Genomic DNA, 14,698 nt, shown 5'->3' on the forward strand with positions numbered 1-14,698 from the left:
GTGCAATAAGGTAAGCATTCCCTAATTTCCACTGCTTTCCCCATCAGATGACTCTGTTTCATGGTTTGGTTTTTCTTCTGTTATACAGCCATAAACAAGAAGCTGATGACATTGTCCGGGTGGCCCAGACAGCCAATGACACATCAACTGAGGCATATAATCTGCTTTTGAGGACACTGGCAGGAGAAAATCAAACAGCATTTGAGATTGAAGAGCTTAATAGGAAGTGAGTGAAATCTGAAAGTGGCTTATAGCCATTCAGGTGTTCTTGTAAGTAACACCAGTTCAATGAAAAATCAGATGCTGGCGGATTCAGGGTATGCGTTCATGCACTAAGGTTTCTTTTGCTTATCCTGCTTTTCACCTGGTCCCATAATTAATTAGAGCTGGGGATGTAGAGCCATGGAGATATTATTTGGTCCGATTACTGTAACTGCAGAAAATGATAAGACTAGCCATGATACTTAAAACTCTGCATAAATGAAAACAGAAGAGGAAAAGAATCATAACAGAGAGAAATACACTTGAGTTATAAATATTTAAAAAGTGTCGCTATGAGAAAGTATAAGGTAAACCAAATGCTATGTATAGAATTGATGAGATGAAATGTAAACTTCAGCTGTGTTGGTATTAAACAATAGCAGTTTAAGGCGGCATTTTCTTTGAGATTTTGGAAATACTCTCATAGTGATTTAAACGGGAATGAATCCGCTTAATATTAAGATGCCAAAAGCATCTGAGTTTTTCACGAAATCCCATCTCTTGTCCCTTAGGTATGAGCAAGCGAAGAACATCTCCCAGGATCTAGAGAAGCAAGCGGCCCGAGTGCATGAGGAGGCCAAAAGGGCCGGTGAGAAAGCTGTGGAGATCTATGCCAGCGTGTCCCAGCTGTCACCTGTGGACTCAGGAGCCCTGGAGGTATGGGATTGACAACCTGTATGCACAGGGCTTTGGTTGTCACTGTGTCACTCACTCACCTCCCCCTCCCCCTCACCTCCTCCCTACACACACAGAGTCAGGGTAAGAGCTATTCTGACCAGCCCACGACTGTACACCCACGGACTCACCGCTAAGGCGAGTTCTCTTTTAGATACATAGTAGAACTGATTGAGGTAAAGAATCCTGTGATTATAAACATTAAATAGCAAAGACTACTTTAGTGATATGAGTAGCCACTTCCAAGTGTTTAATATAAGTCTAAATTATAACATGTTTGGATTAATTAAAGCAGTATATACCTAGGCCAGTGATGGCGAACCTATGACACGCGTGTCAGAGGTGACACGCGAACTCATTTTTTTGGTTGATTTTTCTTTGTTAAATGGCATTTAAATATATAAAATAAATATCAAGAATATAAGTCTTTGTTTTACTATGGTTGCAAATATCAAAACATTTCTATATGTGACACGGCACCAGAGTTAAGTTAGGGTTTTTCAAAATGCTGACACGCCGAGCTCAAAAGGTTCACCATCACTGACCTAGACCGTCACTCCCAGGCACTGCCTGGTTGAGAACGAGAGAGAAATAGAATGGTTTAAATGAAGAAATTACATCAAGATGCTCAAGGTCAGGTAAAATATTTTGGAATTGGTAGTAGTATTTTATTTCATCTGTACTCTAATCATAAATCCTCATTCCAGGCACTGGATAAATTATATATATATGTTAAAACTTAAAATTTATTATAATTTACACTTCTTACATCCACAGCATTGACTTTGTTTTTACCATAAAGGTTTAGGTCTTTTCAGACATGAGTATACTGTATATTTACACATCTGTGAAATTTGAGAATAGGCAAAACTAATCGATGATACTAAAAATCAGACTGGTGGCAGCTGCATTTTTGGAAAGATGGGTGTGGAATTGACTGGAAAGAGATACAGGGAATTTCCTGGGGTGGAAATATTCTGTATCCTGATTGGAGTGTTATAGGCAAATATATTTATCTAGATTCATCAAACTAAGCATTGTGCATTTCACCACATGTAAAGTATACCTCGATTTAAAAATAAGGTCCATATCTTGACCTATGCTGTTCTTTTAAGAATACCTATTAAGTATTATAGAGTAGCTAAGCCTGCCTCTTCATCCATTTGTTTGATATAAAATGGAATGATCTTACTTGCTTCTCACAGAATGAGGCCAATAAGATAAAGAAGGAAGCTGAGGATCTGGACCGTCTGATTGACCAGAAGTTAAAAGATTATGAGGACCTCAGAGACGACATGAGAGGGAAGGAATTCGAAGTGAAGAAACTTCTGGAGGGCGGCAAGGTTGAACAGCAGGTCGGTTTGATTTGCAGGTTGCTCCATTCCTCAGGGCAAAATCTGAAACCATCCAAGTGCAAGCCGTGTCTGTAATGTCACCACAGTAGCAGAGGCAGCAAAGCACGGCGTACTCAGAGCAGGGCCTGTGCAGGATGCCCAGGCCCAGCCTGCTGGGTGCTGGCGAGCCTCAGCGTGGCTGCCTGGCCGTGCCTGATCTGTTAGGAGAGAGGGGGTTCACCTTGGCTGTTTTGGCCTCTGATCAGCCCTGTGCTTGCAGACTGCCGACCAGCTCCTAGCCCGAGCTGATGCTGCCAAGGCTCTTGCAGAAGAAGCTGCTAAACGGGGACGAAATACCTTACAAGAAGCCAATGACATTCTCAACAACCTGAAAGGTATGAAAGGGTCAGATAACAAGGGTCACAGGGGCAATTTGTATGCTTCTTTTTTTTAAAATTTTAACCATGAGATTCTTTGAAAAATAATAGTTATCCCACTTATCTGTGAGGGATATATTTCAAGACCCCCCATGGATGCCTGAAACTACAGATAGTACCAAACCCTAGATATACATACCTATGATAAAGTTTGATTTATAAATTAGGCACAGTAGGCAATTAACAATAGTAACTACTAATAAAATAGGACAATTACAACAATATACTGTACTAAAAAGAATTGAATGTGGTCTCTCTTAAAATATCTTATTGTATTCCACATACTGCATGATACCCTAGGTTGGATAAAGTGATGATTCACATCGGAATGGTTTGAAATTTCTTTTTAAAAAAATATGTTTTTATTGATTTTTAGAGCGAGAGGAAGGGAGAGGGATAGAGAGATAGAAACATTGATGATATAGAAACATCATCAATCGGCTGCTTCCTGCATGGTCTCTACTTGGGATCAAGCCTGCCACGTGGGCATGTGCCCTGACCAGGAATTGAACCAGTGATCTCTTGGTTCCTGGGTCAAAGCTCAATCACTGAGCCACGCCGGCTGGGAAAAACTTAGGAGTTGTTTGTTTATAGAATTCCCTATTTAATATTTTTGGACTGTGATTAACAGCAGATAACGGAAACTGTGGAAAGCAAAATCACAGATAAGGGGGAAACTATTGTAGTAGAATAGATTCCGTATACTGTCATCCAGATTCAACAGTTATGATTTTCACTGCGCTTCATTCACCCCCCAATATCCAACTTTTTAATCCTCGCCCAGGATATATTTTTATTTATTGTCTGGGGGAAGAGAGGGAAACATCAATCTGAGAAATACCGATTGGTTACCTCCTATATGCACCCCAACCGGTGATCAAACCCACAACCTAGATATGTGCCCTGACAAGGAATCGAACCTGAAACCTTTCTGGTGCATAGGACAATGCTCCAACTGAGCATCTAGCCAGGGCCCACTTTACTTTTTTTCTGAAGTATTTCAAAGAAGAAAATCAGAGCTCATGTCATCTCACTCCTGCATCCTTCAGTATGGGGGAAAAGGAAACTTTTTGGTAGGCTGACTTATTTAACCTAGATAAGCCTATTTAGCTGATCTCTCTTGGAAAATGGAGATGATCTTTAATTTTCTCTGCCAGTTGCATCTCAATATTTGTGTTTTCTTTTCTCGCCCAAATTAAAAAAAAGAAATGTTCTGAATGCACTGTGTGGTCCTGGATTTGTCTCTGATAAAGCAGCCACAGGCTCTGTGAATATTAATGCTTGACACAAGGATGGTTGACTGTAGGGTCCCAGTGTCAGTGGGGTTGAGTTCGAGTCGCCGATCCCTGTCTCACTGTGAACCCTTGGGGAAATTACCTATCTCTTTAACCCTCAGTTTCCTCACATATAAACATGGCACAATGCCCGCATCACAGACACAATAAAGCTCTTCACTCAGAACCTAGCACATCGTGGACGCGAGGAAACCGCAGTTTTTAGTATGGGTTGAGGTGGTAGTGATGGCGTGCCTAGCACTCTGCCTGAAAGTACACTTCTCGGGTAAGAATTTGCCTTCTGGAGCTAGATGTTCATTCCTCTGACGCTCCCGCCCCTAGAACTGTGCGCTTTGCTCTTCTGAGATTTCAGTCCATGCTGCTTTCATCTTCTCCCCCGACTTTCATTGTTTGTAACATAAAACCCAGTCTCAGCTCCCTGGAAGCTTCCCTTTGGTTTGTTGAGTGTCTAGTTCAAATGCGTTCCTTGAACTTGTTTTTAGACTTCGATAAGCGAGTGAATGATAACAAGACTGCTGCAGAGGAGGCGCTAAGGAGAATCCCCGCCATCAACCAGACCATATTTGAAGCCAATGAAAAGACGAGGGAGGCGCAGCTGGCCTTGGGCAACGCGGCAGCGGACGCCACGGAGGCTAAGAACAAGGCCCATGAGGCGGAGAGGATCGCCAGCGCTGTCCAGCAGGTGTGTGTGTGCCTCTTCTCGAAACAAAGTCTTCGCTCATGTGTTTCTTGAGTTAGTTTCCTCTTTCTTTCCAGACCCTCAAGAGCCCTGGTGAATTTTCCCTTGACCTCAGTAAAATGATCTTAAGCTAACCTTGTCATTTTTTTTTTTTTACTAGGCAGTAGAATAGGCAACTCCGCTGATCTAGGAAGGAGAACCGTGGAAAGGGTCTTTGACTAAAATTTCTACTGTCTCAGTGGCAGGATCTGAGTTTGTGAGCAGGTAGATGGCTTCAGGGACCCATAGAGCCCCTTCCTACAAAAAAAAAAAAATGAGGCTCTTCCTCAATCAGTACAGTTCTTTGACTGGACTGTTGACATTTTTTTTCAATCTTGTCTAGAGTGCCAAGTCAATACATCTTTGAAGCTGCTCATTCAAGCATATTGGCCATACCTAAGCCACACCTGTTTAGAATTCCTATAGCTGCCATTGCTGGCTTCTTCTACTCATTGTTCGGCCGGCTCTTTCCCTACCTACAGGTCAATCTACTTGTTTTATTAGGAGGATTGGTGCTGACTCTAATATTACATATTTGAGAATCACACATATTTTTAGTTCCTTTACAACAGTCAGTTTCCTCTTAACTGAATTGTATGAAATATTCCTGTTTCGGGATTATGGTCTTTTTGTACATTATGATGAACTACCAAGTAGAACAAGGCCAGCCTTGAATTGAAAATGTATCCAAGTGAAAGAATCTAATCAATATGATGTGGTGGAAAGTGTACCCCATGAAAATGTGCAGCATTTGCCAGCTCTGTGACCTCAACTAAAAATGGGAATAGTAGAAAACAAAAAATAAACGATAAACTCAATATGCAAGTCAACATCCAGTATAAACTACTGCCCTATTCTTTCTGGATTGTATTTTTGAGCCATTTGACAGGTTAATGTGGTGGGGGTTTTTTTGTTTTTTAACCATTCTTTATTTCGTGCTTAGAATGCTACCAGCACCAAGGCAGAAGCTGAAAGGACTTTTGCAGAAGTGACAGACCTGGATAATGAGGTGAACAATATGTTGAAACAACTACAAGAAGCAGAAAAGGAGCTGAAGAAAAAACAAGATGACGCGGACCAGGATATGATGATGGCGGGGATGGTAAGCAACATTGGCCTAGGTGCTCGTGGGCAGAAAGGGAAGGGTATTTCATTAAAAAAGAGTCTCTTTCATATGGACTTCCGTTTTCCATTGTGTTTCCTAGTCAGGAATTGGGTTAGTAACTTACATAGAAGACCAAGAATTTGGATGTTCTGCCAGGTGGTTGCACAATTGTCCTGTCCCAAAGCTGCTCTCAGTTAAAATCGAAACATTGTTTTGCACATCTGAGGCTTTAGGGTATTTCGCAGTATGTGTTTATATTTTTGAATGGGTAATTCATAGAGGGTATAAACTAAAAAAAGGAACAAAAAAGGATGCAATGAAAAGTCAATTTCCATCCTACTGTTGTTCTCCCAGCACTTGCTCCCTTGAGGCAAAGACCCGCTTCTTGTGTAAAAGGACATTTTTTGAAGCTGGCAAACCATCCCAAACTTGCATCCCACTTAATTGTTCACCTTTTGTGTGATAACATTGTTTGTAACCAAGTTGACTTGTGAATGCATAGCCCAACTAAAAACGGTTGATGCTGTATTTTGCTTTTGAAAGACTTTAATGAAGCCATAGGGAACATACTAGTACTCCTTCCCAGTTCCATCTGATCACAATCACAGGAATGATGGACATGAACTCATTTTGTTGTGCACTTCCAGTCCTGCTAAAAAACAGGCCCTTCGCTGTGGGTCATTTTTGCCTTGAGATGGGAAGGAGAAATACTAGGCAGTTCATTGTAGAGAAGACATTAAGGAAGTGATAACCAGAAGCATCCCTGTGCAAACACCCTGTTTTATTATGCTTTTTTTGATGGGTTTTTTTTTTTTTTTTTGGATTGTCTTCATTTTCCGTAGCAAGGTGTGGCCCAACCGGAAATTCCCATCTAGTAAAAATAGGTGTTTCTCATATGAGGGTCTCCGGATTTCATCTGTAATCTGGTTGTAGAAACATTCGTTTTAGAGCCGGTTGGAAGAAGAGGCCGTATTCTTTTCTCTTTAAAAAAAAATTTTTTTATTGATTTCAGAGAGGGAGTGAAGGGGAGAGAGAGCTAGAAACATCAATGATGAGAGGGAACCATTGATCGACTGCCTCCTGCATGCTCCCTACTAGGGATCGAGCCTGCAACCCAGGCATGTGCCCTGACTGGGAATCAAACCGTGACCTCCATTCAAAGGGTAGAAGGAAGATATATTTTTTGTTGTTGTTCCTTTCGGTAAATAACGTCTAAAGAGCACAACTCACCGTCACATACACACTATCCTATCTACATTTTTATCAATCTGAAAGACCAGCATTGGGCCAGTATTGTGACTTGGTGGTTTGTTTTTTTAACCAAAAGAGCGCAGGCTCATGGCTGTTCTCAGAAGGGGCAGCAGGGCCCAGGCAGCAGCATTGCTCTCGGCCACAGCTCGGTCCTTCGTGCACAGAGCAGCCTGCGAAGGCTCCGGAGGAACGGCTGACTGTGATTTCCAGAGATTAATCATTGATTTGTGATTAATGGGAAGGTTTTTACCCCTTGCTTTATTTTTTTCTTTTTAAAATTTTGACATTGTTTCTATCCAAAAATTTTACGTTGTTTTGACCCCAAAACTAAGAAAACAATGATGTGGCAGGGAGCTCACAGCCGCTCGCTTGTGTCCTGAGAGATTTATTTCTGAGAGCATCTGTGCTCTGATATTTGAACACTTCCTCTTCCCTGGCTGTCTCCTGTGACTCATGCCCAAGTGTATTTATTCAGGTTTCCTGGAGTTTTCCCAATTATATTTACCTTCAGTTGATTTTTAAAATGTAAATTGTTTTGGCCCAGTGTGTGCATGCGTGCGTGCGTGTGTGCGTGCATGCATACATGCAGGTTGGGGAGACAGTTATAGAAGAGTGGCACTTGATTATGAAAGTTTCCTTAAGATAGGACATTTTTAATAATCAGGCTCCTAAGAGTGTCCTGAAGGACATGTTTTTGGGTCTAAAAATGTAGTTTTTGTGCTCATTCTTTAAAAATAACTTGTTTCTGCCTGATGGATTTTATTATGAATACAACTCCATGTGTTTTTGAGTGAGAGAGTGAAAAAAGGAGATCATGTTGATCTTTAAAATACAAACACAGTTAGTGTAGGCATACTGAGTGCCTATTCATGACTGTTATATGTATTAAAAATAGCAACATCCTCAACATGAAGATGTACCTGCCCAGTCCCCCCACCCCCCCAAAAAAAACAAAACAAAAAAACGCCCTGCAGTGAGAGATTGAGGTTTTATGAGTTAGGAAAATTAGATTAGTTGGCTCACTGGGGAAGAAGTGCTTCAAGCAGATGAAAACATACTGTCAGGACAGGTGTATCATTTATCCTTTCCCCCCACAGGCCTCCCAGGCTGCTCAGGAAGCCGAGATCAATGCCAGAAAGGCCAAGAACTCCGTCTCCAGCCTCCTCAACCTTATTAACAACCTCTTGGAACAGCTGGGTGAGTAGCCGAAGCGTCCTTTAGGGAATCTCCGGATTCTTTGTACTGTTCTTGGGCTCTGATGTAGCTGATTCAAAAACAGAGATGATACATGATGCGAATATTGTGTGAACTGAATCTGGACTTTCGGTTGTATTAATCCAGTTAGTACGTACAAGGTCCTTCCATAGAACCTGACTAGGCATTGAGTCTGACCGTGGTCCCAGGACTCAACAGAAGTTTGGAGACGTGTTGCCAGCAAGGGTGGCTCATTTACGATTGAGGTTTAGGATCCAGTCAAATAGTGCTTATCCTTAGCTCATCCTGCTGGCAGTGTCTTTAGAGGATTTCAGTGATGCGATAAAAGAACACTTTCTAATGGTTGTGACGCCACTGCCTGGAATTCTCTTCCTTTGCCGATTGAAGGATAATCTGCTGAGGTGACGCTTACATGTCAAAAGGAAAAAAGGCTTGATTTTTTTCAAGGAAATGTACTGGAGACCTCTCTTCATCCAACTTGATAGAGAGCAGGCTTCCTATAAGACAGATCTCCTTTGTCAGTGGCCTTCATCATAAAGTGGGAAACTGTAGTCAGCAGCTCTGTACAAGGCATTCCATTCATTTCCTAGCCTTTAAAGTTTAGGCAGTGTTTTTTGTTTTTTTTGGGGGGGGGGGGGCGTATATTTTTTATCTGTCTCAAATGTCAAGAATAATAAACGATGTGCTAGCAGATGGGTTTGAAAATGAAAGTTAGCTAAAAGAGGTCGATTTTTGTGGAAGAAAGAGCTGGATTTTAAAGTTCGTCGGACTTGGGTTGGAAACTTTGCTTTGTTGCCCGGAAGCTGTGCAAACTTGGGCAATTTGACATCTGAGAATCCCTGATGTCACATGGCCTTGTGAGCAGTTAATCAAGTACAGCATGTCTGAAGTGCTGACTTTTGTGTGGAAGTCTGCTTTCATTTGTTATGGAAATAGTTCCTTTCCAAAGAACCTCTCTTCCTTGCTGGTTTAAAGTGAAGCTTTGCCGAAATGATGTCATCATTTCAGCCCTGGCCATTTCTCACAGCGCTCCTCACAGTGTCTGACTCCTGAGAGCAGGACATGACTCCCAGAACCAGCTCAGCTTCCCTGGAACCTCAGCGCTGAGGCTTAGGGTTTTAGCCCATAGGGGTTTGTGTATATTAGATGGCACTGAAATGACACACAGGTTACGTGGAAAAAGTATCAAATGCTACCAGATGACCTTCAAAACCACAGCAAGGTTTAAGGTCCCAAGGCTGGGCACTTAGGAAACATTTCACAAAAACCATTTTCTCAGAAAATCCATCCAGCCCAGTATTCAGTTCATGTTCTCCCCCTTCCTGCCGGGTTGGGTCAGCGGGGTGCTTGGCTTGCCTTGCAGATGCCCTTGCACGACAGGGACAAGTCCCATTTGCAGGCCGCCTTTTCGTAGTGGCAGCTGCGGGGCTCTGTGAAAAGGCCAGGGCGGGGCTTGTGGAGTGAAGGCATAACCCTTTCTGAACACGTCTGTTCTCTTCTGGGTCCTCTCTGACTCTACAGGGCAGCTGGACACCGTGGACTTGAACAAGCTCAACGAGATTGAAGGCACCCTGAACAAAGCCAAAGACGAAATGAAAGTCAGCGATCTAGACAGGAAAGTGTCCGACCTGGAGAACGAAGCCAGGAAGCAGGAGGCCGCCATCCTGGACTACAACAGGGACATCGAGGAGATCCTGAAGGACATCCACAACCTGGAAGACATCAGGAAGACCTTACCCTCCGGCTGCTTCAACACCCCGTCCATCGAAAAGCCCTAGTGCCTTCCCTCAGGGCTGGCAGGCAGGCAGTCCTCCGGCCGCCGGGCGCCACTGTGAGGCCGGGGCGTGCCTCCACACAAAGATGACATTTTCAGACCCCCACTTCTCTGCTGCTCGCCACCGCTGTCCTTTTGACCCAGGAAAAGTCACAAAGTTTAAAGAGAAGCAAATGAAACATCGCGAATCGGGAACCAAGGGTTTTATCTAACAGAGTCTCTCTTCCACTTAACGGTGCTCCCTGACCCACACTTTCCCTTCTGAGTCGCGCAAGGACGTGTCCTCTCGCAGTGGCCTCCTCCAGTGGCGTGCGCACTTCGTGGGAACCCTTGCGGGCCGGGGCTGGGCAAGTCACCCTCCCTTTCTCACTGGTGCCAACAGAACCTCCTCCGCCCCAGCCCTCTTGTTTCTATGAAGGAAAAGTTTGGCTGCTCATTGTAGCGTTGTGATGGCCAGTATAGCCAGCCTATAGCTAAAGAAAACGCATCCACGTCTCCTGACCCTCCTCCTTGTAAGCAAAAGTAACTAAACTTCCTGTGCCAAAGGTATTGGTCCCTTAGAAGGTCGAGAGCCATCACCACTTGCTTTAGCTACTTTGACACTGAGCCATCCCGGGTAAGGATGTTCACGACAGTGTCCGGGAGAATGTGGGGCCGAACATCTTCTCCTCTGTTAACAGTTGACTAGGAAGATAAACATTCTTCAGATCCTTGGGCAGCTGATCATTTCAGTCTGGATGGGCAGCTTGTACTTGCCACTAGACATCTTTTGATATTCCTGTCAATGGCATTTATGCAGAAGAAATAGGGATATGATAACCACTAAAGTTGTTATTTTTCCCCCAAATCTGATTCTTAGAGCTTTGTGTTAGTGTGTTGGTATGGGAACTAGTGTTGTTATCTGGCAGAAAACAGTTGGTCCCTAAGAACTTGACAAAACGAAAGAAAAACAAGCCCCAGTCTTTTCTAGCGAAGGGATAAAACTTAGGTCAAGTTTTTATTGTCAGGATCCCATGTATCCATTTTTCTTCCATTGGGAAGAGATGACATATTTGATCCTTAGCCTCATTTCCCCCCCCCCCCCCGACGTTCCCATCGTCTAGAATCCCTCAAAACACGTGTTTGCCAAATCCAGGTGGCAAATAACTTGCCCTCAGTAGTTCCTACAGCTGCCAACACCATCTAGTTCCTGCACTTTGTGATTTTAAACCCACTCCAACCCTTCCCTCTAAGTGTCGAGGGAAGACCCTTACATGGAGTTTCCTAGTGGGCTTCTCGACTTTTGATCCTCAGCTCTGTGGTTTTCTTTTAAGATCACAGTGTGACAATTCCCTGCCACACGCCCCCTTCCTCCTACCAACCTGCCTTTGAGATTCATATATAGCCTTTAACACTATGCAACTTTGTACTTTGCGTAGCGGGGGGGAAAGAAACTATTATCTGACACACTGGTGCTATTAATTATTTCAAAATTTATATTTTTGTGTGAATGTTTTTTTTGTTGTTTATCATGATTATAGAATAAGGAATTTATGTAAATATACTTGGTCCTCTTTCTAGAATGGCACTGTCTGTTCACTTCTCTCCACTTCTCATCCCGGGCACAATGTGTCTGATTACCTCCGCCCCTTCCATCCGCAGTTCTCTGGATTGGACCTGTTCCATCCCTTTGCTCTTTGCCTTGTGTTTGCAGCATGCCCGTTCTCTCACGCGAACATCAGCCTGCTTTCCTCCAGCCGCAGCCAGCATCCCAGTCCCTCGCCCCCTGCTGCACTGCAGCCCTGGTGATCCTAAACGGCAGCACAGTGTTGCTCTTAACGCCTGTTCCAGAGCAGGAATGCCAGGCTGCCTGGGGATGGTGGGGTGGGGACATTTTGCAGAAGGATATCTTCAACATCGGTGTAGCTCTAGCCAGGAATGAGCTAGAGATGCCCGTTCTGCAATGGTTGGAGCTGGATGGGTCAGTCTTAGGAGAGATGGCGTAATTCCCGAGAGCGCGTCAGGGAGGCGCTCCAGATAGGGTGGGAGAGCCGCCTAGCTCAGTTCTGCCCCTTCCCATCTCCCCTTGCGACCAGAGGTGGCTTCACGTGGCACACCCCTAAGCCTTCACTCTTGCTTCTCTCCTGCTCTCCCAGGACCCATGGCTCCTCCTTGCCAAGTTGTCACAGCAGTGTTTCCTAGCTAGTTCCTCTGGCAGAGTGGCGGTTTCCTAATAGACGCTGCGGTCAAGGTTGCAGGAAGAGGCCTGAGGTAGACTGCCAGGGTAGTTTTCCATCCAGCCGCTCGGTCAGGGTCACTCCAGTGAGTCTTGGGCCCCGGTAAAATATTTTGATTCTGTTGTTGTTGGCTTTTTCTTTTCTCCTCCATCTGTGTGGTATATTTGTAAGCAGAATTTTATTTTTTAAATGAAAGTTCTTTATAAGACGATACCTTGACCACACCCCTGCAATATAGCCATTGTTTCATTGTATAGTTCCAGTTATCTGTATTTTACAATGTAGTACAATCGACAGGGTGGCTGCTGCGGAATGCTGGGTGTCACAGGGGCAGAGACAGCTGCTCCCTGGGATTCTGTTTTTAATTCCAAGTGTGGCCCTTTTACATGTGCCTTCACCTGAGCTGTTTGCCTTCCTTTCTACAGTCTTGCTCTCCAGGATGGTGAATAAAATGCAACACTTGGCAATTTTTATGTTTTAAAAAAAACAGTATTTTATTTATAATAAAATCTGAATATTTGTAACCCTTCATATTTGGTGTGTCTTGAGTACGGCGGCGGGGGGTGGGGAGCATGAGATGTGTTAAAAGGTGTTTACTTATTTTCATGAGAACAATCCTCTGTGTGTGTGTGTGTGTGTGTGTGTGTGTATAAATTTTTTTCTCTTACCCTTCTCAGATTGGGGTAGTTCGTTATAGCCCACTGGTTGGCAAGCTTTTTCTGTAAAGAGCTAGATAGCAAATATTTGTCTTAGACTTTGCAGTCCAGACAGTACCTGTTACAACCACTCCGCCATGGTAGGAGAAAGGCCACCATGGGCAGCATGTGAACAGATGAGTGCTGCTGCTGCATCCCAGTAAAGCTATTTACAAACACAGGCCATGGGCCTGCCGTCTGTAGTTTACCCCTGGTGTCATCTCAACACTCGATGAATGACTACTGAGGACTATTTTTAAGTTATTTGGGCTTCCTACATTAGCAGCTGTATGTAACAAGTTGTTTCGCCTTTTGAATACTCACCTGTCTTTAGCTAATGATGGTTTCTTCAGATGATGAGAAACACCCAAACACATGGAATAAAAAGAGAAGGGGAGTAAGTAATGTGCTGGGCCAGCAGGCCAGGCGTTGCTCATCGTACCTCTGCCCGCCTGGAGGGCTGAGCCAGCTGGAGTCACCTGAGACCAGGTGAGCAGCGTTGGAACTACAGAGACAGCAGGTGGGCTTTGGTTCGCTCTTCAGTGCTGTCGATAGCCCCGCATCCCTGTGGAGGACACGCCACCTTCCCCGTCTTCTGCATCATTGTAACTACGTAACCTGTAATGAAAGGCCTGAGCGCTTCCCTTTCGACTTCCTCCCTCCCAGAGCTTTAGAGGGCACGGGTTACTAGCTCTCCTACACACCTCCTCCTAGTGTGTTTGCAGGATCCGGTTCAAGTACAAATATATCCTTTCTAGCGACTGTCAGCGGGATGAGTGGGATTTTTATAATGTGCTCCTATTCCTTTTGTTTCCACAGTTTCTGCAAAGTTGGCACCAGCGTCATGCGATCCAAAAAATCCCCAGAGGCTTACTCCTTAAGTAAGCATCGTAGTCCCGGTGAATCTGAATTCACCAACTCCGTCCATGAAGCTTATGGTGGAATAATGCCGAAGAAGACCCCTGGGACCAAGGGGTCCTGAGGTAGAAAAGTAGGTGGCACCTTCTTCCTAAGGTGAGGAAAGTCCTGGCCCGAGGAAACATCAGATATCCTTAGGCCCATAGCTTATGGAAACAAGTGAGAAATGGTCAGTGGCAGACAGTTTTGCCCATTCACACTAAGTAGGTCTAAATGAAGTGAGTATTCCTAGTTGGAGTGAAAAGTTAGGAACTTCCTAGTTAGTAATCTCTCTCAGAGGCTCCCCTGGTTCAGGAGTCGCCAACTAGCGTGTCCTGTATTCGTACTGAGTGTCCTGGAAGGATTGCATCTGCTCTGCATGAATAAATGACATTCTAAATGTATGCTTAAGAAAGGGAAATATTTAGCAGAAGTCCAAAGAAAAGCTTCAAAGTCCCCGATTTGCAATTCAAATCTGCGAAAGTTCAACATTTCCAGTGTTGTTATAAAACCTCCATGTCTTTGCTGTAACTCTTCTCTCTGCCGTAACTCTTCTCTCTGCCTAGAACACCCTTCCTTTCCTCTCCCCAATACAGGAAAGTCTCCTGTGTTGAAACTAGCCACTCCTTCCTGAGGTCCACTACCCATCCCAGCCGTGTTCTGTCTCCTAGCACGGCCCTTGGGCACATTTTATTGATCAGGTGTTCCACCCACCGCCCCCTCCCCGAGACCCAGGTCTGTATCATTCATAGTCACATCCTCGGGGCTGGGAGGTGTAGTTACTCAGCTTGTGTCGATGACATGAACATAGTCATCCTTCCTCAT

The 14,698-nt window shown here is 44.2% G+C and overlaps 1 protein-coding gene across 1 annotated transcript in view; it reads left to right on the forward strand.

The window, feature by feature from the left end:
- Positions 1-11,000, forward strand: part of LAMC1 (laminin subunit gamma 1) — a gene marked incomplete at its 5' end in the record, with an annotated part of 103,689 nt that extends 92,689 nt beyond the window's left edge. Inside the window, 8 exons of the mRNA XM_081112748.1 lie at positions 89-226; positions 774-918; positions 2,142-2,291; positions 2,551-2,665; positions 4,485-4,684; positions 5,664-5,822; positions 8,174-8,273; positions 9,813-11,000. Coding sequence (XP_080968874.1) covers positions 89-226; positions 774-918; positions 2,142-2,291; positions 2,551-2,665; positions 4,485-4,684; positions 5,664-5,822; positions 8,174-8,273; positions 9,813-10,069 — 1,264 coding nt within the window. The 3' untranslated portion in view covers positions 10,070-11,000. The remainder of the gene's footprint in view (positions 1-88; positions 227-773; positions 919-2,141; positions 2,292-2,550; positions 2,666-4,484; positions 4,685-5,663; positions 5,823-8,173; positions 8,274-9,812) is intronic.
- Positions 11,001-14,698: the final 3,698 nt, after the last annotated feature.

This window comes from Myotis nattereri, assembly GCF_964212035.1.
Source record: "Myotis nattereri genome assembly, chromosome: 18".
Lineage (NCBI taxonomy): Eukaryota > Metazoa > Chordata > Mammalia > Chiroptera > Vespertilionidae > Myotis > Myotis nattereri.